At 43.5% G+C, this 27252-nt stretch overlaps 1 protein-coding gene across 1 annotated transcript in view; it reads left to right on the plus strand.

The window, feature by feature from the left end:
* The window catches only part of LOC124722551 (7-dehydrocholesterol reductase), a 131250-nt gene that overhangs the window by 4953 nt on the left and 99045 nt on the right, over positions 1–27252 (plus strand). The window contains exon 2 of the mRNA XM_047247692.1: positions 22397–22685. Within this exon, the coding sequence (XP_047103648.1) occupies positions 22422–22685 (264 nt within the window). The 5' untranslated portion in view covers positions 22397–22421. The remainder of the gene's footprint in view (positions 1–22396; positions 22686–27252) is intronic.

Raw genomic sequence — 27252 nt, forward strand, 5'->3', positions numbered from 1 at the left:
TTTGTCTGTCTGGTATTTGCACGATATATAAATGGTGAGTGAATTTCGGAATCATAAGTCATCTCGTGATGGACAATGCTGCATGAGTAATTTATTTCAGTGCGTTTTCAGAGACCACGGACTTTCATATTTACGTAAAGCACACGACTGTGCTACAACGAATGAATATTACACGATCCACTCACATTAATGTGACCACCGCCTATGTTTGACGTCAACATGGAATAGCAGACAGATGGCAGGGGGAAGCACTAGCAGTGGAGGGTATATAAAGCGTGTCCAGTGGACGCAGAATAGGATGCAGTCGGTCGTAATGGGAAAACGGAACAATTTATCTGACGTCAGAAAGAGCATGATGACTGGCAAAGGTGGAAGCATTTCGGAAACGGTTAAGTCTGTAAACTGTTCACGTGCTGCCGTGGTTAAAATATACCTTGCATGGCAAAATGGAGCTATCCAAAACCGGCGCTGAGGCAACTGTGGTGCACCACGGGTCATAGATGTCAGGGATGGGCGACGGCTGCGGAGATGAATAAGGGCGAATTGACGTGCAACTGTTGAGCAACGACTGGCCAGAAGAAACCAGGGGCTACCCACGGTGTCTCCTCACCGGCCGTTCAGCGAACGTTGCTGCGCATGGGCCGCCGTAGCAGGCGTCTGGTACAAGCACCAGTGCTCACTGCTATTCATCGAGAGCGAAGCCTGAAATTTGCACGGCAATACTGCAACTGGACGTCTACCGACTAGCGACAGGTAGCCTTTTCAGATGACAGACGGCCGTTGGCGTGTACGGCGTGAAACGTGTGAAAGCACACCCTGCAATAATCGCCAGCAGGGTCAAAGTCGGAGGAGGGAACGTTGCGGTCTGGGGGAATCTTTTCGTGGCATTGTCTTGATGATCTCGTCATTATGCAAGACACACTGGACCAAAACAAGTACGCATCTCTCCTTGGAGACTACATCCACCTCTACATGCAGTTTTCTGGTCACCTTGGCATCTACCAGCAGAACAACGAAACGTGTCACACAGCTTACAGTCTGCGTGCACGGTTCGATGAGTTTACCATATTCCCCTGACCACCAAACTCCCCATATTTAAACCCAATCGGGAGTTTGTGGGACTGTCTCGACCGGGCTGTTTGCACCACGGGTCCTCAACTAATAAACCTAGTGCAGCTGTCCATGGCATTGGAGTCGGCATGGCTCCACATCCCTGTCGGCACCTTCCAGAACCTCACTGACTCTCTTCCTGCAAAATTTCGCGGCTGGAGGGTGTGGTGGTGAATGGTAGGCTGGGTGGGTCCAACACACTTTACAGTTAAGAAAGACTACTATTGACTTCAATACATGAACGTAGCGAGGTAGCCATGCCTCTCTCTGTTGTCCCCGGCCAACGCTGACGTACCGGCTTCTGCCCTTCCTGCTGAGTTGACACCCTGCGTCGCTGATGCCATCCCGTCGCAGGTCGGCAACCTTTAGAGGCCATGGCCGTCCACGTCATGGAGCCTGCATGGCCCCTCTCTCTGCTCCGGCAACGTGGGACGCAGCTAATGTCGAGAGATGGAAAGTGATCGCCTGTCTCCAAATTCAGACTTATTTTAAGCCTCTGGTGTGCATTTTTCACTAAAACCCGGCTCTTCGTCGTCTATAACAAGAGACTTGTTCTGCTGTTGTGACATCACTTCTCTTGCTACGCAGCCACTGCTGTGCAGTTCACTTTACTGCTGCATTCAGTTATGTTGGCTTTGCAATCCTCTTGCGTAACTGTTATTGTGACCCATACGACGCTACCGCTACCGGCTTACGACCGTTAACGCAATGCTCCACGTTGGCTTCCACACTACTTCTCATTACTTTTCTTAAAAACACAATTTTTGCTCAAAGACCCTCTTGCGCCGACTTATTTCTCTTCTATAATTACCTTTACTCTCAATCTGTAAAGCAAGGCCATAATTCTTAATCGACTACTCTCAACTACTACGCAAGTTATTATACTAATCTCTGCCCGAGGACTGGGCGTTTGTGTTATCCTAATCATTTCACCATCATCATCATCATCATTCGTGACAGTGGCTGGATTCGATTGTGAAAAAACTGGACTATGCAAAAATTGGAACACTGTACCGGCGCTGATGACCGTGCATTTGAGCGCCCCACAAACCAAACATCATCATCATAATCATCGTTGCTACGTGGGAAGAAAACACCTGTTTCCAATCGATAGTCTGTGTTACAATCGTGAACAGAACAGGTAATTTCCGCTAGTCAATGAGAAACAACTCTATGAGCAAAATTATCATATGGTATCTAGCTTGTCTTTGGAAAATAAAAGCATAAAAAGTAAATGTTTAGTGACTGCAAGACACTAGATACCTCGTGAGTCACAGGAGATACAGACACCCGTTTTGTAACTGTTGTGGACTATATATAATTAAACTGATATTGGTAAGAGCTCGAGTTTCTTTGAGAGATCTGGTTTCCTCGAAATGTAGGAGTCATTCATGGTTCACAGTCCTCAACTATCATTAGAATTTATTTGTTAACAGTTGGGTGCTATTTGTAACCCTTATCAAACTTGGAAGTATCGCAGGTGTTCAGGTCCACCTGATAGCGTAGCTCGAGTTTTCAGATAGATCAGAAAAATAAGATTAGATTTGGCTATTCGTACCTAAAGACGACGAGTTTTGAAGAGGCAAACGGGTATGTGAAGCCTGCCATGTGTTGGGACAGTTGAAAACAGTTTTAATGTGATAGGAAGTTTTGAAACGGCGCACAATATACTGAAGAGTGAAAAATTCATTCTGGAATTCACCCCAGAAGCTGTGACTAAGCAATTTCTCCACGATATCGTGTCTTCTAGGAGTGCTAGTTCAGCGATATACAGCGTGTTTCAGAAGTGCCGTGTTTCTTGACTTCCGCAAGGCGTTTGATACAGTTCCCCACAGTCGTTTAATGAACAAAGTAAGAGCATATGGACTATCAGACCAATTGTGTGATTGGATTGAGAGTTCCTAGATAACAGAACGCAGCATGTCATTCCAAAGTAAGAGTGATTTCAGGTTTGCCGCAGGGGAGTGTCGTAGGACCGTTGCAATTCACAATATACAGGCTGAGTCACCTAACATTACCGCTGGATATATTTCGTAAACCACATCAAATACTGACGAATCGATTCCACAGACCGAACGTGAGGTAATTAACATTTTACAATGCAACAAATGGCACTGATTACGTATTTGTTTGTATGTTCAGATGTGCTAACAAAACTAACGTGGTTCCATTTAAAAAAACGTAGGTTTGTGTTAAAAAACATACTTCCGTGCATTTTTGTATGGTTTGTATTAAACAATTACACTAGCCCCTCTTCTCACGTTCGGTCTGTGGAATCGGTTCCTCAGTATTTGATGTGGTTTACGAAATATATCCAGCGGTAACGTTACGTGACTCACCCTGTATATAAATGACCTTGTGGATAACATCGGAAGTTCATTGAGGCTTTTTGCGGATGATGCTATAGTATATCGAGAGGTTGTAACAATGGAAAATTGTTCTGAAATCCAGGAGAATCTGCAACGAATTGACGCAAGGTGCAGGGAATGGCAATTGAATCTCTATGTAGACAAGTGTAATGTGCTGCGAATACATAGAAAGATAGTTCCCTTATCATTTTGCTACAAAATAGCAGGTCAGCAACTGGAAGCAGTTAATTCCATAAATTATCTGGGAGTAGGCATTAGGAGTGATCTAAAATGGAATTACCATAAAAAATTAATCGTCGGTAAAATAGATGCCAGACTGAGATTCATTGGAAGAATCCTAAGGAAATGCAGTCCGAAAACAAAGGAAGTAGGTTACAGTACACTTTTTCGCCCACTGCTCGAATACTGCTCATCGGTGTGGGATCCGTACCAGATAGGGTTGATAGAAGAGATAGAGGAGATCCAACGGAGACCAGCGCGCTTCGTTACAGGATCATTTAGTAATCGCGAAAGCGTTACGGAGATGATAAACTCCAGTGGAAGACTCTGCAAGAGAGACGCTCAGTAGCTCGGTACGGGCTCTTGTTGAAGTTTCGAGAACATACCTTCACCGAGGAGTCAAGCAGTATATTGCTCCATCCTAGGTATATCCCGCGAAGAGACCATGAGGATAAAATCAGAGAGATTAGAGCCCACACAGAGGCATACTGACAATCAATCTTTCCACGAACAATACGAGACCGGAATAGAAGGGAGAACCGAAAGAGGTACTCACAGTACCCTCCGCCACACACCGTCAGGTGGCTTGCGGAGTATGGATGTAGATGTAAAAGTGATGGTCAATATTCAGGGATATAACAGGAATTATCATTCGAGACGAAAACGTCAAGTAAACATGGCTCTAAAACGCATATCTTAAGAGCTATGATCAGTTCTTGATCTTCGATACTGTGACAGAAATCTTTTCTACTGGAAGCTCTTTGCTTTCCATATTTTGGGATATGGTAGTATGCACCAAAACAAGAAAGGAATGTATAGTAAACATGCACTCTAAAATGCATATCTTAAAAGTTATGATCACTTGTTCATTAAGAGAGTTGCGTTTCAAAGTAGCGAAGATGAACAAATGCCCATAACTCTTAAGGTATGCATTTTAGAGCACATGTTTACTGGACGTTTTTTGATGTTTTGGTCCATACTAACACTTTCCAAATATGGAAAGCAAAGAATCTGCAGTAGAAGAGATTTGTTTCACAGTATCGAAGATCAAGAAGTGGTCATAGCTCTTAAGGTATGCGTTCTAGAGCGTATGTGTACTTGAAATTTTTGTTTCGAATGATCATTCCTGTCATATCCCTTCATATTGACCATATTCTGAAACACCCTGTATGCAAGGGAGATTCTATGAAGTTTGTAAAGCAGGAAACAGGAATGATATCTTGTGTGATTATAAGCTTTAGTAATGGCCCTTAAGATATCCTGAGGCAGAAAACTAGCATTTGTAGCTCTTTGTTTGAACGAATTAATGTCAGAACTTTTAAGTGTCTGGCAAATTAATTGATTTGTAACAACGTGTTTCAGCAACAGATGTCGACAATAAAATTTCTGAGCCCTCGCCAATCGACAAATGGACCCAGAGGGATATTCACTGAAATTGATGGTTGTGATGTTGTGCTAACTACTACTACCCCGTGTTTAATTTCTAGACAAAAATTGTCCAAGAATCAGATCGTGGTAAACTCGTTTATTTTAATGACATCCCCTCTATGTAATTTACATGAGAATCTACACTGAACTGTGATAGCAAGTTCTCGTAGGAAATGGAGGCACTGACAGGCGCATTTGAAGTACAGTAAAATATCTTTTTGTAGTGTTATGTAAAATTTTCCTCCACTCAATACATTAACATTCGAAAAAATTGCAAGACCAATACGAAGGCATATGACTGAAATAGAGTTTATACTACAGATGAGACACATATGATAAAGTGAACAGAACTGTACGTGATTTCCTATAAAATGTAGCATGGTATGAAGTTCCCGTGTACTGTAATCAAAGCCTCCGTACCAAACAGTATAAAACGCAATATATATACATATCATATGTGTGGTGTGTGTACGAGTTTGCGATGAATGCTGGAGGACCGCAAAAGCGTTTCCTACCAACCGTATTCCATATACTTATGATGGGCGACATCGCAGGCAAATGAGCAGGTCACAGAATGGGTCGTTCTTCGTAGAATACTTACGCATTGAGCGTCACATGTTGCCAAGCACGGTCCTACTGAAATACGGAATCATCACACAACACGAAAACTCGTTTTTGGCACCGGCGATAGAACCCCGACCCACGGTGTTCCGATCTGACGTACTGACAGCTCAGTTGCGGAACCAGGACAGTCAAGTCGTCGTATACAATTTGACGAAATGTTTTACCGTGCATTGTATCAGTAAAGAAATGAGAAGTTCATGACCTGACTCACTCTACCATTAAAGAGAGAGTTCATATACCTTAGAAAATAAGTACAGAGGGCTGGACTTAAAGAAGAACCATATGTCGGGCATGAATGGGGCCAATTTAAAAATATCGTCGTCAGTACTATGCATAAATCTGTGGAAAGGTCTGGTTCAATTGCAGACGCTTGCAAGACATGGAGCGCAAAAAGCATATGATGATATTCTACATGACCTATAACGTCAAGAAAAGTGCAGAGCAGGTAAATGCGTAAAATGTTTCGTGAACACCAAATAAAGCATCTTGTAAGGCTTACAGAAGATATAGAGGCGGCTCGAGAAATCAGGTGGCGGATACTTTTTCAGAAACGACACAATGAAAATGTTAGAAATATAAACGCCAGCAACGGTAAACCAAAACAGTAACCTTTTCACGAGTGCTGGAGACATCCTCGTAAAGGAGAGAAGTTATCTCGAAAAACTTGTTGCCAACTAATGCACCCTGTTTTTGAAAAGGGGAATTCTATTGTATTTTACAATATTTACACGAGCTGAGCTGGTCTAGAGCTGGGAAAAATATCAGCGTGATCTGTTCAAAGAAGCTATTCCAACAGTTGCTTGAAGTGATTTAAGAATACAATGAAAAACGTAATTATATGTGATCAGATATTGATTTGTTTCCTGGTCCTCCTGCATGCGAGCCGAATGCTTAATTGATGTATCACCTCACTCCTTAATTTCGACATAGCGTAGTGTAGAAGTTGGAGACAGAGGACAAGTAGCATAACCGTATACTGAGGAAGGAAGGGCATCACTACCTATCGACGACATCTCCAGTGATGTACTCTCATCATGTGGCGTTGGGTTGCACGAGGATAAGTCGCCTCAAAGTCTGCATCTGGAGCCACGGAGAGGTGCTACAGGAGTGGAAGGTACCCAACACTACTTAATTAATGCTCTGCTGTCTATTGTTTCTGGACCTGCCGAAGTGCGACAGGTTATTGTGCGCCCACACGAATGGGAGCTAAATCGGTACCTGGCTAAGCTAAGCCAACATGACGAAACACAATACCTCGCGAAATCTCTGGATCAATCACTGTCAATAGAGAACTGAAACCCTGTCTCAATACAGAGATCCCGGAACTATCTACGAAGCCTGATGCATTTCACGAAGTCCTCGAAAGGCATCTGCAGTGGTAGGTGTGCCATAGGTACGGAGGGCGACTGGGGCGTCAACGATGGAGAGATTAACTGAAAATACGTCTGCTACAATGAGTCTTTCCAGAGAGAGAAAATGGAACAGAGGAGGATTGGAGGGGGGGGGGGGGTTGTCTCAGCACTCAGAAGTCGACCAGAGAGGCCCCACCTACTGTAATAGCAAAAGAGGAATAATAAGAAGGAGCAATAGGAAGAGGAAAAGTACGTAAAAGACCTGCTACTGTAACAGTGAAGCATGTATGAATCCAGTTGATAGACAAAAAGGAATGAAGAATAGGGTTTAGCAGTGGGTAGACAAGGGCGTATACAGTGACGAAATGGTACACAGGACGGGATGATCCCAATCTCTTCCTCGTTATTACAACGTTGGAGTAGTGCAGCGAGTGTGGACCCACATGCGTCACTATCTGGTGACACTAACTTGATGACTGCGATCTGGCAGCCCGCGCTCTCGCTTGCGCCAAGTGCCAGCTTCGACGCGTCCTCGAATACGACACCAACGCGCCGTTGAATACAACTTACGAACTCCGTTTCAGCGTATGGAAGGCGATCTGAATGTCGACCGATACGCGAGCGAAGTTCTAGGGACATAAAGACTGCTGTGAGATGAGGCGACTCCAGTCGGCTTTTAATAAGATGCGAGATGAGTGGAACTGAGGAAGCTGGTGTGCGAAGATAGCTCTCGTGGCGGCGCTATATTCGTGGCTGTCAACGACGAGGATGGAGCCCAGCATGACAGCGGACTGCCAGGAGATGGATTTTGTACCTGACGAACTAAAAAGATCACCACTGAAGGTCTGGAAACCAAAACCGACTCCAAGACGATGTAAGAAAACACTACACGTTACGATTACAAGTAACGCGAGCTTAAATTAATTCGGACGATCAAAGCCAAAATCGTCGTATACAACAGGACACACAACAGGAGTTCTACATCACAGTCCAAAAGCAAAAACAAAGGCAGTTGTTATATTTGGCTATCGGCGTACATAGGATTCAAGAACAAGATATGCACTACGAAGCTAACTTTTTGTAATGATTTCACTCCATATCTCTAAAGGCAGAGCGGGCTGGTAGGGCAATGACCCATTGTATACCCAGGAACTTTGCAGTCAAGTTCCTGTCAAGCTGGTAGTGTGGCAAACTGAGTCCTAGTTGAGAATATGTGAGAGGTGATTATAGTTCCAGCATTTGCCTTACCACCAAGGGAAACATTTCAAAAACATTGTTTGGGACAATATGTCCTACGAGAAAGTTTAAGCATAGTATATGTGAAAATGAATTTGCTTATGAGTATGACTCTGAGCACTATGGGACTTTAGCCGGCCCGAGTGGCCGAGCGGTTCTAGGCGCTACAGTCTGGAACCGCGCGACCGCTACGGTCGCAGGTTCGAATCCTGCCACGGGCATGGATGTGTGTGATGTCCTTAGGTTAGTTAGGTTTAAGTAGTTCTAAGTTCTAGGGGACTCATAACCTCAGAAGCTCAGAAGTTAAGTCCCACAGTGCTCAGAGCCATTTGAACTATGGGACTTAACATCTGAGGTCATCAGTCCCCTAGAACTTATAACTACTTAAACTTAACTAACCTAAGGACATCACACACATCCATGCCCGAGGAAGGATTCGAACCTGCGACCGTAACAGCAGCGCGGTTCCGGACTGAAGAGCCTAGAACCGCTCGGCCACAGCGGCCGACGCATATGAGTAGACACTATACAGTCGTTCACTTTCTGGATACGTGCCACCTACCTACGTGGCTAGCGATCGCAGGTATGCGCACGATTATAGAAATTGCCTTTGCCCAATGCGAGATTAAACGCCAGTTGGTGGCGATACAGGCACATGACGCGGCAAAAAATAAAAAATAAAAATAAACGCGCACCACGAAGGAATTATGCGGATAAGATGGTAATCGGCAGATGTAATATACATGTATAGACAAACAATTGATTTCAATCCAGAAAACTTGTATATTTTATTCAAGAGAAACACCTTCACAAATTGAGCAAGTCAATAACGCTTTGGTTCACGTCTGGCCTTTATGTAAGCAGTTTTTCGACTTGGCACTGATTGATAGAGTTATGGCGTGTCCTCCTGAAGGATATCGTGCCAGATTTTGTTCAACCGACACTTTAGATTGTCAAAATCCTGAGCTGGTTGGAGGGCCCAGCAATGCTCCAAATGTTCTCAATTGAGAAGGGATACGGCGCCCTTGTGTGCCAAGATAGGGTTTGGAAAACACGAAGACAAGCAACAGAAACTCTGGCCTTGTACGGACGAGCTTATCTTTCTGAAATTTAAGCGCAGGGTGGCTTTTCATGAAGGACAACAAAACGGGGAGCAGAATATCATCGACGTACCGTTGTGCTACCAGACTACTGCACTCAGTGAGATTCCAGGCCGAATGTACCCGACACCACTGCAAACGGGCTTGTTCTGTGAGCTGTCTATTAATGATTCTTTTGGTCACTGAAGCACCAGTTACACGGCGGATCGACGATAATGATGTATCCGTGTCTCTCAGTGCCTCTTTGACGACTGCTCGGTCCTTAGGTTCTGTCGTCTCTCTAGGTCGACCGCTTCCTTATCGACGCTGTGTTCGGCCGTGGTCCATCCATTCCTGCCAACACCGTAGAGTAATGACGTAGTTCCTATTAAAATGTCGACCGATTCGTCAATTACTCCAACCTGCTTCTTCGAGCCCAACTATACGTTCTCCATAAAATGCTTATATCTGTGTATACTATCCACGTGCCACTCTACGAGGCATGATTACCGTCCCTTGAGTACACGCAATGAAATTCGCAAAAACTTTATGCCCTGGCATTGACATGTCCCCGGATTACTATCTTTGCCAACTGCTCGGTGAAATAGAGCTGCAGCGTCATACATTCATCCATCGGCCGCCAAAGTTTACAATTTTGCATTTTACATCGATACCTGTATGACTCTGAGCAGTATGGGACTTAACTGCTGTGGTCATTAATCCCCTATAACTTAGAACTACTTAAACCTAACTAACCTAAGGATATCACACATGCATGCCCGAGGTAGGATTCTAACCTGCGACTATAGCAGTCCTGCGGTTCCAGACTGTAGCGCCTAGAGCCGCTCGGCCATCCCGGCCGGCTGATACCTGTATGAATATTAATTTGTGAACAATTTGTATAACTACTTTTTTTTCGTATAGTGTATGTTAGTGGACCAGTGACAAATGAGGACACATTTTAGCGACGATAAGGGACGTAAATGGAGAACTCTACTAGTAGAAGGGACTTTGACAAAGGGCAGATTATTATAGCCTGGTGCCTGGAAACGAGAATGTATGAAACTGTGAAGCTGGTCTGCTGTTTGTATGTTATTGTTGTGAGTATCTATGGATAGCGGGTGAAGGACGATGAAACCAAGAGTAGACGACAGGTAGTTGTATGACCTCTGCCCATCTCAGGATGTTCCGGTCGGTCTGTAAATCAGGACAGGTGGCGATCTGTGGCATACCCGTCGACAGAGTGCAGTAGTGGTGTTTCAGAGCACGTTGTTGAACATATGGCTCCACAGCAGAGGACCTCTAATCGAAGGCTGCATTTTAACTCTGGTATCAATCTGGATGGAGACAAGCCCTTTACCGATTCAATGACATAGCTGCCAGCAGACAGATCGAAAATCAGTACTGAAACATTTTAAAAACTTCTCCATTACAGGTCTTCTCACTGCTTTCAGGATCCCATAGAATGAGATCAAAAAACTTTGTACACTTGATAATTCCTATGTTTTTTACTTTCGAAGGGAGAATTAATAATTTTTTATGACTACACAATTGTGGCACAATAATTTGTTAGCTGGGTTTCTTTATTGGTATACTCCAACTGACGTAGTTCCATACCACTTGAGTATGAGACAGGACAGCAAGTAGAGACAGTCTGTTTGAAAGTCTGGTGTAAGTAATGACTTACTAATTTCTGTCGAGTTAGATACGCTCGTGTTACAGATACTGTATGTGTTTCCAAAATACTCTTACATCCTAGAGTTATGATTCAAGATTGTAATTCATTTGTAGTATTGCAATGCATATTTTATAACATTTTTCTATTATTTTATTGAATACAGCAGTAAACACAGTAGAAATCAACAAAACATATTCTCTCATATTATTTAATGCACTCTGGCAATTCTCAGGTTGTTCAGAGGTTCCACTCTGCTATAAATCTACTGGTTTGGTGACAACGATGTCGTCAAGACAGATTCGAAGTGCTATTTCGTGAAAAAGAGGAGTTTCTTTTGTGAACTTAGCCGAGTGCAGGCGGCCGTTGTCATGCGTAACAAAACACGGTGCTGTTTTTTTGGTCGTTTATCTTAAACTGTTGTAACATCCCCCTTCCTAATCGGCCTACTGAATTGTGATACGATTGACGGTGATCACGTATGCCTAACGAAATTTTACAATGAGTAAGGCTATCGTTACCGAAGGAAAATAATACCGGTTAGTAGCAGAAAAGTATACAAAAGACCTTTCTGAAGGAACAATCTGTTCCAAACCTAACCTAAATACCAATGATAATTTTGAAATGGGTGGAATATAGTGCAGTCGATCACGATCCACTGAGGTTACAGTTAGGTAATCTGAAACACTGAATTTTGAAAATAAAGTTAAATGAAGTTACTGGTTAAATATGTGACTTGCGTTAACAAAAACTTCGTCATGTAAAAAATGACTTTCAGTAACCTCAGTGTAACGTAAAGCAAAATTTGGAAAAAGGCAAGCAATTTACTTTTGATTATTGAAAGATTCTATTGAATTTACTTTAAGCAAATGAGTAACTGATTTTACTTATAAAATAACAACAATAAAATACATACCAAGCCAGAAGAAGTCACTCGCTAAGCTAAATACACAGTAAATGAAATTTCGCACCCTTAATTTGTGCTGTATCTGTAGTTATTAGTTTTTGGCAGTGAAATTTTACGTTACTTTAAGGGAAAGTAGTTATTACTGAAAACGGCAAATTAATTAAGCCTCTGTTACGCAACATGAGAATGAACAGTTACTGAGGCAGAAAATTTAGACTGAAACTGGCCAATAGCAAACAAACAAAGCCGGCCGGAGTGGCCGTGCGGTTCTAGGCGCTACAGTCTGGAACCAACGGCCGCTACGGTCGCAGGTTCGAATCCTGCCTCGGGCATGGATGTGTGTGATGTCCTTAGGTTAGTTAGGTTTAATTAGTTCTAAGTTCTAGGTGACTGATGACCACAGAAGTTAATTCGCGTAGTGCTCAGAGCCATTTGAGCCAAACAAACAAAATGGCGGTAAACAGTTAATTAATGTTCATATTTTTACGACATTCGGTGGCTGCATGGAAAGGAAAGGTACCCTGCTTGGTAACAATATCTGAGGACAATGACGACACAGGTGCCCTTCAAGTTTTAACTATTGCTGGTTATCATTCAAGTGAGTCATGCTTTGTGAAAGAAATCCTACTGGGTAATGCATCTACAAGGTTATATTGCTTAACATTCTCACGATGCTGTAGCTGTGCGGACGACGAAGAATGTAGCCCACGACAATGCTGAACTGCCGCTGTTGCTGCTACAGCTGGCTGAGAACCCCGAGTCGTCTCCAGAGCCACGGATAATTATGGGACAGGCAATAGTTGGAATTCCAGTTACTTCCGCCTGTCCACTCCTACCGAGCTCTTAACGTTCGCGGGTTAACTAACTCGGTGCGCCTACACTGGCGCGATCATAGATGCACACCGCGTCTGCGGGAGCGGCCAACAATCACTTCCGCACTCTTTCATCACTCAAACTGCTCTGCTTCCTGTCTGCTCGCAGCGCGACGGCGACTCTCTATACGCAAAGATAAACAACGGCACAGCTACTGCCATTTCGCCCCTGCTATCTCTGCGTTAAAATAAAGTTCCCTTGGCTATTACCCAGCAATTTACAATATTTACATTATAATTACAATCAGTTACATAAGTCAGAAATAAATAAACTATTACATCCATTATAGATTAAATATAGTTTCTGTAACAAAGCCTACAGATTCAGAATTAGGAGTTATCAGCGGATATTAAACGCCGAAAAATTTTGGATCGTGCAGAAGGTATTTTATCTGCAGTTTCGGTGTTACATTGTGACCGAAAGGCGACTCATTTACTGGCAAAAGTGACAGCTGCGAGGGACACATACCTGGGGAGCTGTTCGAAGTACACAACCCCCTTTTTGTTCCTCCAGAAACAAATTACCATCTGTTCACACTGACCTTTGCATGAGACGTCTTTTGTTAGGGTTCAGCTGTTAATTTCTTCTTATTAAGTTAACATAAAGGCATTCTTTCTCGCCCCTAGTAACAATATTGAATAGGAATACTGGATGAGCGAAATGAGGACGATCAATTAAAAATGCAGATAGAGTCACCCGTTTGAGATTGGTTGTTTAGAATTAGAGGAATTAGAGCAAGCAGTACACCTACACCTGATTTACGAACCGTGCCCAAGGAGACCAAAAAAACAGCACCGTGTTTTGTTACGCATGACAACGGCCGCCTGCACTCGGCTAAGTTCACAAAAGAAACTCCTCTTTTTCACACGAAATAGCACTTCGAATCTGTCTTGACGACACCGTTGTCACCAAACCAGTAGATTTATAGCAGAGTGGAACCTCTGAACAACCTGAGAATTGCCAGAGTGCATTAAATAATATGAGAGAATATGTTTTGTAACATAAGCATAAATGGTATAAGTTCGTCACATTTACTAATTATTGGTATTTCCTGAATGCGAAAATCATTCAGGCAAGAACAATCTTATTTGAATCGAGAGAATCATTTTGTCACGTGATTTCCCCGATAGCACTCGCCCCTCACACGGTACAAATGTTTGGAGCGACCTCCACTGCGTCATCCCTCTGGCGAACCCAAAGCAAACAGTATGTCTGAAATGTTAGACCTCCCGCCACCTGAAATTCTATTTTATAATACTTAAATAGCGTTTGTAAGATTCAAGTGTGCGAAACCCAATACGCAACTGCAACCTAGATACTAGAATGTTCGTGGGTGAACTACCTCTCGCATATGAGGATACGTCCATCATTGTTGAACGTGATCGTTTTGGTGGTCTCGGTGTTATGGTGCCGGGAGACATAATGCTGCGTGGGCGTATTGACCTCCAAATCTTTAAATACAGTACACTCAATGTTATTGTAACACATTACTCCTTCACCATGTGCGTCTTCTCAGGGGAGCATTCGCCATGGCTTCATTTTTATGGATGACAATGTGCGACCGCATCGAACTGCACAGATGGAGCGACGGCATGCTCATTAAAGGCGGAATACTTCCTCAAAATGGAAAAGTAGTTGGCAGGAAACAAGCATGTCCTTTTCAAACTAACCATCCTAGCGTTCACCTAAAAGGAAAGAGAGTTAATCATGCCAGAAGAGACACAAATTCCGACTCTTCTGTGGGACTATGAGACGAGTTGTTAAAGTCGGGAGAAACCACAACAGCTGCGATATAATCTGAAATAGACCATATCCCCTGAAACTTAGCCTGTTGAAAAACTACCTGTGCATCTGAGAGTTCGAAGGTTTCTGATGAAAGAAGTAAGAAATTCGTTTCCATTAATGTTTAAGTATATGGATTTGCATACGTTGTGATAAATTTCTTGAAAAGAAGTTGAACAAGTACAGGTCGTATTTCCAGGTCAGGCAACGGTATATGAAGTATGGAAATCCATTTCGCTCTGTTCATCGCAATAAGAAACAATCTAGTCGAGGAATTCATAGAAGTATGGTAGGCGAGGTGAAGACAAACTTCGGAGCGTACATCTGCAGATCATTTTTGGCGGAGAAATGCTGAAGACGGCCTTATCTAGAAGTGGATTAAAATGACTGATGATGATCTCTTACCTGCGACGTTTCATAGAATATACTATCCGCAGTGGTCACGTTCAGTTACAGGAGATATGGGCAGGTACTAATCGTGGAATCGTGTAATTTCTTCAGTGACATTGGCCGTCAGATGCGCATCCAATATCTAGAAGGTTACTTTCCTTGCTATTGTTCGACGTGCGTCCATCACTAGTTAACTGCGTAATCCCTGCTCAATTAATTTTCTTAATGATAAGAATAAATACTGTTGGAAGACCTCTGAGTCCTCTGAGGAACTCTCAGCTGTTATGCTGTAGATAAAAGAAACTGTTTTCCATTGTCAATCTCAAGCTCACACGATAACCAGTACTGACGTGGCGGGCATTCAACTTCGGTCTTATCGGTGTGCTGGTTCAAGGGTGCCGTCTGTTCGCGCTGTAGTGGGCATACTGATAGGACCTTCATATTTGCTACTGGTGAAAGATATTTGACATATATTTACTAACGTTTATTTTATTCTAACGAGCTTCATGTTCTCCACATGACAGAGTGCTGAAGATGCGTTCCTCTCCGGATGATTGCGATGTATATTGATTGTAAAAACAGCCTCAATCGCGTTTATTTACTCTTGTGAGCGTTTTCAGTCAACAGGCTTTCACCAGAAAAAATTGTGGCAGCAGCGACGTGGGCACCAATGTGATAGTAAGTGGTATCGGTCAAGTTCTGAGAGGAGCCCAACTCTCAGCGTATATTGTCGCTGTGTTTTATGTTTTTTCGTGGGTCTAGAACATCTCTTAACTGATGACACGAGTGTATTAAATATCTGGAATTTACTTGAAAGGCGTACTGCAGGCCAGCTCCACCGACGGCTGTTCTGAAAATGGTCACGATTCGTCCTGAGTAGTGGCCAAATTCCTCTCAAGATTTGTTTAGAGGCGTGTAATTCATTGGCGACTGTGTGTCGAATCAGCAGTCAGTAATTAATTTCTTTCTACGCTTAAGAATTTGTCCACTGGGGCAATAATTATATTCTCGTGTCCTAATTCATACAGCAGTCAGTAATTAATTTCTTTCTACGCGTAAGAATTTCTCCACTGGGGCAATAATTATATTCTCGTGTCCTAATTCATACAGCAGTCAGTAATTAATTTCTTTCTACGCTTAAGAATTTCTCCACTGGGGCAATAATTATATTCTCGTGTCTTAATTCATACAGCCACACTGAGCGGTTAAGATACGAGCCTTGCATTTGAGAGTACTGGAGCTGATGGCATCACTTGCCCGTCCAGATTTAGATTTGGAGTTTCTTCAATCGATTAAGCCAAGCACCGGGATGGTTCCTTTGAAAAGAAAACAGCCAATATGCTTATGGAGTCTAAAGACGTAGTCGGCGTCGACAATATAGGAGGGACTACACAGGTGTAAACGTACTCTATGGAGAAGACTAGGTCAGGAACATCTATTTGAAAAACCAAATAAATATTTGAAATTATTTGGTATCAACCACCAATCAGCCAATAGTCCAGTCAATTAGTGTTCAAAACAGTCGTTTTAGTAAAAAAATTGTGTAAGTTTTTTTCTCAACGGTTCTATATGTATTTTGGCAGTTGAATTCGACTTACATGTTTGCTGCCTCGTAGGAAGTCGGCTTCATACGAAAAACTCAAAAAACCCAAAAATTTTCGCACAGTTTTCCGTTTTTCTCTTGTATCTCGAAAACTGTACGTGTTTCGAAGATGACCTCTGTACAGCAGACAAAAGTTCCTACAAAATACACCAGTCTGGATGGACATAATGACGAGCGGTACCGGCGCTAAAGCGCACTGAAGAGCAGCGATTTCTTGTCCCTTCTGCGAAAACTTAAAAAACACCCACTCTCTCACCCTACAATTCGCAAATATATTTTCTACAAGAAGTGTCTGTAACATTCGATTTTATTATAAGAGGGGCGAGAACAAAGCGAAAATTACGAAAAGACCTTCTGCACCCTGCAGCGAAATGACCCCTTCCACCAGCCTATCTGTCATCGGCTCTATATTTTCGGTGTCTTACGCTTAAAAAATGTTGTTTTGAATGAAATGATGGAAAAGCATGTTTGAAGAAGGCTTTAACAAATTACATTTACCACGTATTACGTACATGACACTGAATAGAAAGATGAATGTGAATTCTATATGCAGTAATGTACATGAGTCTCGGCAGCCGAGGGTTTCAGTATGGTATTGGGAGCCAACCCATTTGATGTCAGCTTCCACTCCCACTGTTATGGACCCAAACAGTTTGTGATCCACTGCTGCACGTATTGGTAAACTCTGACGTTGTACTGCTGGGCTGCAGCTCCAATGGCATTCTGCAGATTGTAGAGGAGCTGAAGGGCTGTACGTCTCCCTAGGTGGAAGAAATATACACTGGTGGAAGCGGGGAAATTCGGACACCCATCATTACTATCAGGAAGTTCAACGTCGTCCTCCACAATTGCGACACTTGTGAGCAGAAGCCAGGGATTCTGCCATCCGCACTATCAGTGTGTCTGTATCATCAACTGCGTGCTTGGAAGCGATTCCACTTTCGATAGAAAACTGTCCTGTGAAACTGTTGGTATCGTGGTGCTGGTAAATTGTATCTCCGTCGACTGCTTTTTGGTTCACCACCTCAAGCGCTCCACGGACTCGGTAGTCTTCTGTCCGGCCGAGCACCCCTCACATACAACTGTCGGGCTTTGATTGTACTTACTTCGTACATAATGGAAATGCGAGTCGCAAGTCGAAGGTATCCCCAAAATGTATGGAATAAATAGGAATTATTAGATTACAGCTGAAAAGAGGTATTTTCCTTTCGTTTTCGGAAGCACACAACCGTCGTTGGATGAGAAGTTAGCAATTGGCGAGGTCACCAGACACAACACCAAGAGCTTCTTAAGCGTTCACAGTTCTTTATCGGTGATTAGCATACTAGTTTCTGTTCTCGCAGAATCCAAATTTCTCGAATCAGAGCCATGTCCAGCAAAAGCGCGAAGACTATAAAAAGGAATCTATCTTCTGTTCGCAGAAGATGTCTCGGACAACACCAGAAAAGCGGAACGTTATCCCAGATTATCATTTGCGGAAAGGTCACTACCTATTTCAGTGTAAGATACTGTTTCAGCATCAATAGAACCAGAAATACGTACAAAAATGGATCGCCAGACATACTGTGACTCCACTTATTACCGTCATTAACTCTGTAATGTATCTTATGGGGAAAACTTCGTATTCTCCCGGTCTACAAGTGTCTTCTGTAGCGTCACTGCTAGGATATTTTATGGTGTATGTGCCTGATTATTATAATTTGGAATCAGACAAATAAAGTAGAAGATATGGTTAAAAGCTCAGACAAGATAGGATTACAAACCTATCAAACATGGGCCGTTCAGTGGAGATATGTTAACTCATCATGTGGCAAAGTTTCTGGCACAGTCAGCAAACCGACCGAACACTTACAGTAGAACAGGACCGTAATAACATTGCGTGGTCAGACATCTTCTTGCCCCGGAAAGTTTATTCGTCTTCCAGGTAGAGATCCTTCTCGAAAATTAGTCGGTGAGCTGGTATCTGTGTCTCACTGAGCGGCCGCTCTGTGTAAAATCCATCACATCCTTAACGTCTGATTCTTCGAGACTGTTAGTATCTTCCCGAAGCACCTAGTGATGCGCAACTCATCTGTCACACGAGTACGCGACGCTGCGGCACAACGGGCATAAATTAGTGTATAGATTCCAGCCGACCGCGGTGGCCACGCGGTTCTAGGCGCTGCAGTCCAGAACCGCGCGACTGCTACGGTCGCAGGTTCGAATTCTGCCTCGGGCATGGATGTGTGTGATGTCCTTAGGTTTGTTAGGTTTAAGTAGTTCTAAGTTCTAGGGGACTGATGACCTCAGATGTTAAGTTTGGAACTGCTGCCCGACTCCACAAGTGTCCTTGTTCACCTTGACTTCCTCTACACAACTTTGGTGCGTTGTAAACAGTTATCGGTTATACTCTGTATAAATTAATTTTCCACTAGCAGATATAAATGTTACAACGGATCGCGGAAATATATTTGAAATTTTATGCATATAGTTTTTCCTCCCCTCATTACTGGTTAAAACTCTCTCGTTAGCCTACTGGCGCTCTCCGGCATCCAAGCTTAATGTTGTTGCACCATTCTCATACGCAGGGAGTAGTGGAAGACAAGTTCTATGATGACATAGAACGTAGTTAGGCTCTGAGAACCGTTGGAGATCAATCCTTTTTCTTTTGTGGAAAAATATTTTGGTTCTGTGAGTTGATTTTTTTGCTCGTGCAAACTTCGTTATTCACTGAAATTTACTTTCGTATTTTGACGGTGGTTTGTTTTTCGATCGATACCAACTTTTCACATTTGTGAAGCACATCAATTGATAATTCGATGAACTGTTGACTCAGTCTCATAAAATCGATACACAGAAGTCTGAGTGTCGCTTACAAAATGTTGTAGAGATAAAAACAGATTTCCAGATTATTGTGCTCGAAATAAAATCCTAATTGGTAATGAGTCTGAAATACACTTTGGTCGAGGGTAAGTTATTCAGCGATGACAGACATATTGAAATCAACTATCATTCTTATTTTTTAAATTCAGGTGTGGGATTGCTTTTCAATATGCTTACTGCTTACCGAATCCAAAGTAGTCACTGAAAACTGTGAAAATTTGTGTATACCAACTGTCGGACTCAGCGAGATATTTTATATTTGTTGTCGTTTAGATATAGTGAAGACAGTCCTAATAAAACTTCATAACGTATGTTATTCTCAGATACATTCAAGTGGATTCACTCTCGCACTCGGTTTTCTATGAGATTTCGTGATTGGAGCGAGTTGATAAAGCCTGGTGACCTGTTTTACACACGACCGTAAGATTTCTGATATATATCAAAACCTTTTTTCTCACTATTAAAATACCTCTAAATTCCAGCACAGCAACCACAATACATACTCTCAACCGTATGATTAGGTGTTAATTACTCGGGCTTATTCAAAGGGAACTTCAGCCCTTAGTCAGACAACACATCACATAAAAGATATGCACCTCGATTACACGTATTTTTAGTATTGAACACAAGTATTCGTAGTATCCAGCATGTTTAATGTTCAATGGAAATAAATAAAAGCAAGCGAGGAAACCTTACTAAGTTCTACTGTGGTCTGGTTTGTGTCATTTTCTCAACACCTTGACACTAAATGAGGGAATAAGATTAGAACTGTCACGCACTTACGACCATATTATTTAAATATTCTTTTACTTATCTTCTGTCCGTTGTCCATTACTACTCGTTCTGGCACAATCTTGTCTGAAGGGATGGTGTTCCTGCTTGCAAAATGAATTCCACGGTCTTGTATATAGTTATGCACAACAACTATTTTCTCTTCCATTCACATCCATATGACACGAGGTCCACAAAGTCACACAGTACATGAACATAGGAGAAATAATTGTACAACTCCCGCAAAAAACTTTACATAAAAGGTAGCATTGCTTAGTGTAGAATGGCTGACACCCAAAGTCTTGTTCCCTTATTTCTTTTGAAAGATGTACACAACGAAATAAACGGATACAGCGCATTTGTAGACAATTGTACCTGTTGTCAAATACTGAAATATATTATATTGCCAATAAAATTTATCGAACACTTATGACCTTAGTTCTGTTTATACAGTCTCGTTCGAACATTTTGTTTGGAGGCATTCAACATACTGGCGATTACACAGCTTATTAATGTTTACTAGGCGAACCAAAAATGAGACAGAATGTCTGGATACATCGATATTTATACTATGTTTCCAGTGGTTAACACCCTTACAATTACACACGTCGTATATCATATGTAACCATGAGCGCTTATTATAGTCATATACAGGGTGTGACAAAAAGGTACGGCCAAACTTCCAGGAAACATTCCTCACACACAAAGAAAGAAAATATGTTATGTGGACATGTGTCCGGAAACGCTTACTTTCCACGTTAGAGCTCATTTTATTACTTGTCTTCAAATCAAATTAATCATGGAATGGAAACACACAGCAACAGAACGTACCAGCGTGACTTCAAACACTTTGTTACAGGAAATGTTCAAAATGCGTACGAACACTTCGACTGAAATGTGTAGGAGCTCCATCGTGCATGAACCACATGTTGTGTCGTACTTGTAAAGGCACATGTTCTAGCAGCACAGGTAGAGTATGCCGCATGAAATCATGATAACGTGCTTCATTGAGCTAGGTGGAAGAACATGGGGCCCAATCAAGGCATCACCAACAATGCCTGCCCAAACGTTCACAGAAAATCTGTGTTGATGACGTGATTGCACAATTGCGTGCGGATTCTCGTCAGCCCACACATGTCGATTGTGAAAATTTACAATTTGATCACGTTGTAATGAAGCCTCATCAGTAATGAGAACATTTGCACTGAAATGAGGATTGACACATTGTTGGATGAACCATTCGCAGAAGTGTACCCGTGGAGGCCAATCAGCTGCTGATAGTGCCTGCACACGCTGTACACGGTACGGAAACAACTGGTTCTCCCGTAGCACTCTCCATACAGTGACGTGGTCAACGTTACCTTTTACAGCAGCAACTTCTCTGACGCTGACATTAGGGTTATCGTCAACTGCACGAAGAATTGCCTCGTCCATTGCAGGTGTCCTCGTCGTTCTAGGTCCTCCCCAGTCGCGAGTCATAGGCTGGAATGTTCCGTGCTCCCTAAGACGCCGATCAATTGCTTCGAACGTCTTCCTGTGGGGACACCTTCGTTCTGGAAATCTGTCTCTATACAAACGTACCGCGCCACGGCTATTTCCCCGTGCTAATCCATACATCAAATGGGCATCTGCCGACTCCGCATTTGTAAACATTGCACTGGCTGCAAAACCACGTCCGTGATTAACACTAACCTGTTGATGCTACGTACTGATGTGCTTGCTGCTAGTACTGTAGAGCAGTGAGTCGCATGTCAACACAAGCACCGAAGTCGACATTACCTTCCTTCAATTGGGCCAACTGGCGGTGAATCGAGGAAGTACAGTACATACTGACGAAACTAAAATGAGCTATAACATGGAAATTAAGCGTTTCCGTGCACATGTCCACGTAACATCTTTTCTTTATTTGTGTGTGAGGAATGTTTCCTGAAAGTTTGGCCGTACCTTTTTGTAACACCCTGTATAAAATGTTAATGATCTGTATGTCGTATGCAGTAGCAGATTGTTTCTTTTTCCAAATAGCAGATAAAACTTAACACCTACCATTTAAGGATAAGCTGTTTTATGCATGATTTTGATGAGGAGTTAAATGGATGTGTGTTGTTTTATGTTGCAGTACGTGGGGCGCAGTGTCCTGTGAGATGGGCAAGACGTACGACATCATCCGGTACCACGTGGCTCCACCGCTACTAATCGTCGGCTTCACATGTGGCGTTCAATTGCTTGTTCTGGTTGGCGCCGGTCAGCCCGCCACACTGTCCGTCGCGCTCTCGCGCTGCTGGGGCAACACGTTTTCGTGGACGGCCGTAATCCTCTTGCTGAAGTGTGCCGCACTCTCCCTCCACGCGCCAGGCCCTTCCAAATACGGGCCGCACTCGAGCGACAAATCCAGGCCACTCTACACGGTATGCCTGTAAACACGCTATTGCTGTAACGTGAGATAGCAGTTGCAGGATTCTTAATTTTATCAGATGTTTCTGCTGCATTCGACGGATCTAGCGATGGGTAGCCTTGCCATGCTATAAGAATGGCTCAACGGCGGGGCGGGGGGTGTTGAAGGAAGCGGGCCTTAAGCATCCGCCAATAAAATGGTTCAAATGGCTCTGAGCACTATGGGACTTAACATCTATGGTCATCAGTCCCCTAGAACTTAGAACTACTTAAACCTATCTAACCTAAGGATATCGCACAACACCCAGTCATCACGAGGCAGGGAAAATCCCTAACCCCGCCGGGAATCGAACATCCGCCAATAAACCACAAGCAGCTGCACTATGTTATCAAAACTATCCGGAAACCCTCAAAAACATACGTTTTTCGTATTAGGTGCATTATGCTGTCACCTACTGCCATGTACTCCATATCAGCGACCTCAGAAGTCATCAAATATCGTGAGAGAACCGAATGGGGCGCTCCGCGGAACACACGGACTTAGAACGTGGTCAGGTGATGGGGTGTCACTTATGTCATACGTCTGTACGCGAGTTTTCCACACTGGTAGATCCGTAGATCTACTGTTTCCGATCAGATAGTGAAGCGGAAACGTGAAGGGACACGAACAGCACAAAAGCGTACAGGCCGACCTCGTCTGTTAACTGACAGAGACGGCCGATGGTTGAAGAATGTCGTAATGTGTAATTTTCTTGTAGGGCGCTTGCACCCCTTGTTTTGTTTTGCGTGGCACTATCACAGCACGGGCCTACTTTGATGTCTTAAGCACCTTCTTGCTTTCCAGTGTTGAAGAGCAATTCGGGGATGGCGATTGCCTCTTTCAACACGATCGAGCACCACTTCTTGTGGTGGAGCGGTTACACGACAATAACATCCCTGTAATGGACTGGCCTGCACAGAGTGCTGACCTGAATCCTACAGAAAACCTTTGGGATGTTTTGGAACGCCAACTTCGTGCCAGGCTTGACCGACCGACATCGAACCTCTCCTCAGTGCAGCACTCCGTGAAGAATGGGGTGCCATTCCCCAAGAAACCTTCCGACACCTGATTGAACGTATGCCTACGAGAGTGGAAGCTGTCATCAAGGCTATGGGTGGGTCAACACCATATTCAATTCCAGCATTAGCGATGGAGGGCGCCATTGACTTGTAAGTCATTTTCAACCAGGTGTCGGTATACTTTTGATCACATAGTGTAGTCATATTGGAGGGACATCTGCTAACACCAGATCAACCCGCTGCCATCATCGCCGCTTAGCACTAAGCAAGGCTGGAGGGACGGACCTCATCTCCGACGGTATGCTTCTACACTTGCCGTTGGCAGCTGTTTACAACCTGGCGTCCCTTTTCAACGCAATAATGAGGATCGGCAGCTAGGCTGCAGTATGGAAGCGTGCAGAGATCGTAGCTATCACCGAGCCTGTAACAGACGTACGATCCCTATGAAACTGTCTGCCGATAAGCCTAGTCTCTCGAGTATCCAAGGCATTCTAGAGTCTCTTCCTCCGAAGTCTACTAGACCATGTGGAAGCTGAAAACATTACAAGATGTCCAATTCGGAAAGGGCACTCTCAGCTGACCAAGTATTGCGCTTGATGGAGGATGCAATGGACGCCTTCGACCACCACGAGTTCTTTGGAGCCTTGCCGTTTGATGTCGCCAGAGCTTTTGACTTCATGTGGCATGAGAGACTACTGTTTAACTTGGTAATACACGCAGTACAAAAAAAAAAAAAACACGTGAGACTACTAGGCACTACCTGGAGGGCGTATGTACGTGGTGCCGACGTCACTTCAATGTCACCAGCGTACCTCAAGGGTCGCTGCTTGGGCTAATATTGTAGACCTTATACACGACAGACATTCCCATGAAACCACAGGTGAAGCCGGCCTTATACGCTAATGACACGGCCTTGTGAACCGAGAACTTAAATTCACAGATACGGCAACGAAGACTTCAAGTAGTGATAGATCAACTCCGTGACGGCTGTTTTTGAACCTGAGCAAACCGCAGGCCATTATCATTAAGAAGAGGGTGCTCGGTACTACCCACCCACGGGCTTCTGTACCGCGACTGAAAGGACGGTGTCGAGAAGCTGCAAGACTTTCTACAAACAGATTGATAACTCTCCAAATATACACATCAGAATCTTCAGCAACAAAGGCAACTTGCGGCTCATCCTGCTATGGCCACGTCACCTTCGGAACTAACGTGGTGCAATAATAAAGAAATAAATAAATAAAATATTAAAAAATACTACTTCGGTAACAGTAATTGGGTCCACCATATTTTACTGCCATACATAAGGAACAGACACAAAACCATGCACGAAGAATGAAGGGAAAATACAAAGTCTAGAATTTTAATCTTACACTGAGGTGGCAAAAGTCATTGGACAGCGATACGCACATATACAAATGGCGCTAGTATCGCTTACACAATGCATGAAAGAGAAATTCATTGGCCGATCTGACATATTCAGGCGATTAATGTGAAAAGTTTCCGACGTGATTAAGGCCGCACGACGGGTATTAATAAACTTTGAACTCAGAATGGTAGTTGGAGCTAGCTGCATGGGACATTCCATTTGGGAAATCGACAGGGAATTCAATATTCCGATATCCACAGTGAAAAGAGTGTGGCAAGAATACCAAATTCCAGGCATTACCTCTCACCACGGACAACGCAGTGGCCGACCGAGAGCAGCGCCGTTTGTGTAGAGTTGTCAGTGCTAATAGACGACAAACGCTGCGTGAAATAGCCGCAGAAAGCAATGTGGGACGTACGACGAATATATCCGTCAGATGGCAACGGACGATCGACGAGAGCGCCTTTGCTAACAGCACGACATCGCCTGGAGCACCTGTCCTGTGTGAGTAACCATATTGATTGGTCCATAGACGACTGGAAAAACGTGGCCTGGTCAGATGAATCCCGATTTCAGTTGATAAGAGTTGGTGCTATGTTTAGAGTGTGGTGCAGACCCCACGAAGCTGTCAACAAGGCACTGTGCAACCTGGTGGTGGGTCCACAATGTTGTGGGTAGTGTTTACATGGGAGGACTGGGCCCTCTCGTCCAACTGAACGGACCAATAACTGAAAGTGGTTACGTTCGACTGCTTGGATACCATTTGCAGCCAATTTTTATGGGTGACAATACGCCATGTCACTGAGCCACAATTGTTCATAATTGGTTTGAAGAACATTCTGGACAGTTCGAGTGAATGATTTGGCCACCCTTATCGTCCAACATGAATTACAACAAACATATATGGACCATAGTCGAGCGGTCAGTTCGTTCACAAAATCCAGCACCGGCAACATTTTCGCAGTTATGGACAGCTACAGAGACAGCATAGCTCAATATTTCTGCAGGGGCTTCTGGCGACTTGTTGAGTCCATGACCCGTCGAGTTGGTGCACTGCGGCGGGCTGAAGGTGATCCGGCACGATATTACAAGTCATCCCACGACTTTTGTCACGTCAATGTAAATTGCAAGTTAAGAGTTACCAGTACTGAGGCGGTGCACACGCCGCTTCAGCTCCACTCCATCCAGGAGTACGTAGGCAGCGTATGGAACAACGCTGCGGAGGTACACATGAGTTTTGAAGGACTCCGTCCCTTCCTGCATTTGCCGCGAAAATACCCATCCACCGAGCTAGAACGGATCAGCCACGCGCCTATGAGCGCATCTTCTACCAGAAGACAGTGTGATTGCGAAACCGTCACATACGCTCTCTTGGGACTCGCGTGGAACGAGATGACGCCAACTACTCCGGATGTAAAGTTTCGGTAACAATGATAACGAGTAAGGTAAAACAGAACAGCAGCACAAGAAAGGCCAACAGCCAGTTCGGACGCAACAGCAAACGCGGGACTGCGGAAAAACCCGTTATTTCTGCATCTTCCTTACGCCAGATCAGTTGTTATCGGGTGCTTACCTGGATGTCACTCATTGCACGCTATCCACATAGCATTTATGTACACCTGCCTGCGGACTTGGATTTGGAAGTTGTTATACTGCTAGTCGACGTAGCGATCTTGTCTGGTATTTATCGTGTGGACTGTGATAGTGAATTGTCTTGATATGAAGGGAACGATCATTCCAAGCAAAAACGTCTAGCGAACGTGGACTCTAAAGTGTATACCTTATGAGGTATGGGTATTTTTTCATCTTCGCTACTGTGAGACACGTCTCTTCTAGCAAACAACAGCTCATATCGCTTCAGGTATGCATTTTAGAACCCATGTTAACTAAACAATTTTTTCTTGTTTTGGATGTATACTACCTCATCCCAAAATATGTAAATCAAAGAGCATGCGGTAGAGAAGATTTATTTCACAGTATCTAAGATAAAGAAATGATCATAACTCTTAAGGAACGCATTTTAGAGCCCATGTTTACATCCACATGATTACTCTACAATTCACAATCAACTGCCCGTTAGAGGGTTCGTCGCACCTCCTTCCAGCTATCTGTTACATTATTACTCTATTAAACGCTAATATTCAGTACGTGAA

Source organism: Schistocerca piceifrons, chromosome X (assembly GCF_021461385.2).
Source record: "Schistocerca piceifrons isolate TAMUIC-IGC-003096 chromosome X, iqSchPice1.1, whole genome shotgun sequence".
Taxonomy (NCBI): Eukaryota; Metazoa; Arthropoda; class Insecta; order Orthoptera; family Acrididae; genus Schistocerca; species Schistocerca piceifrons.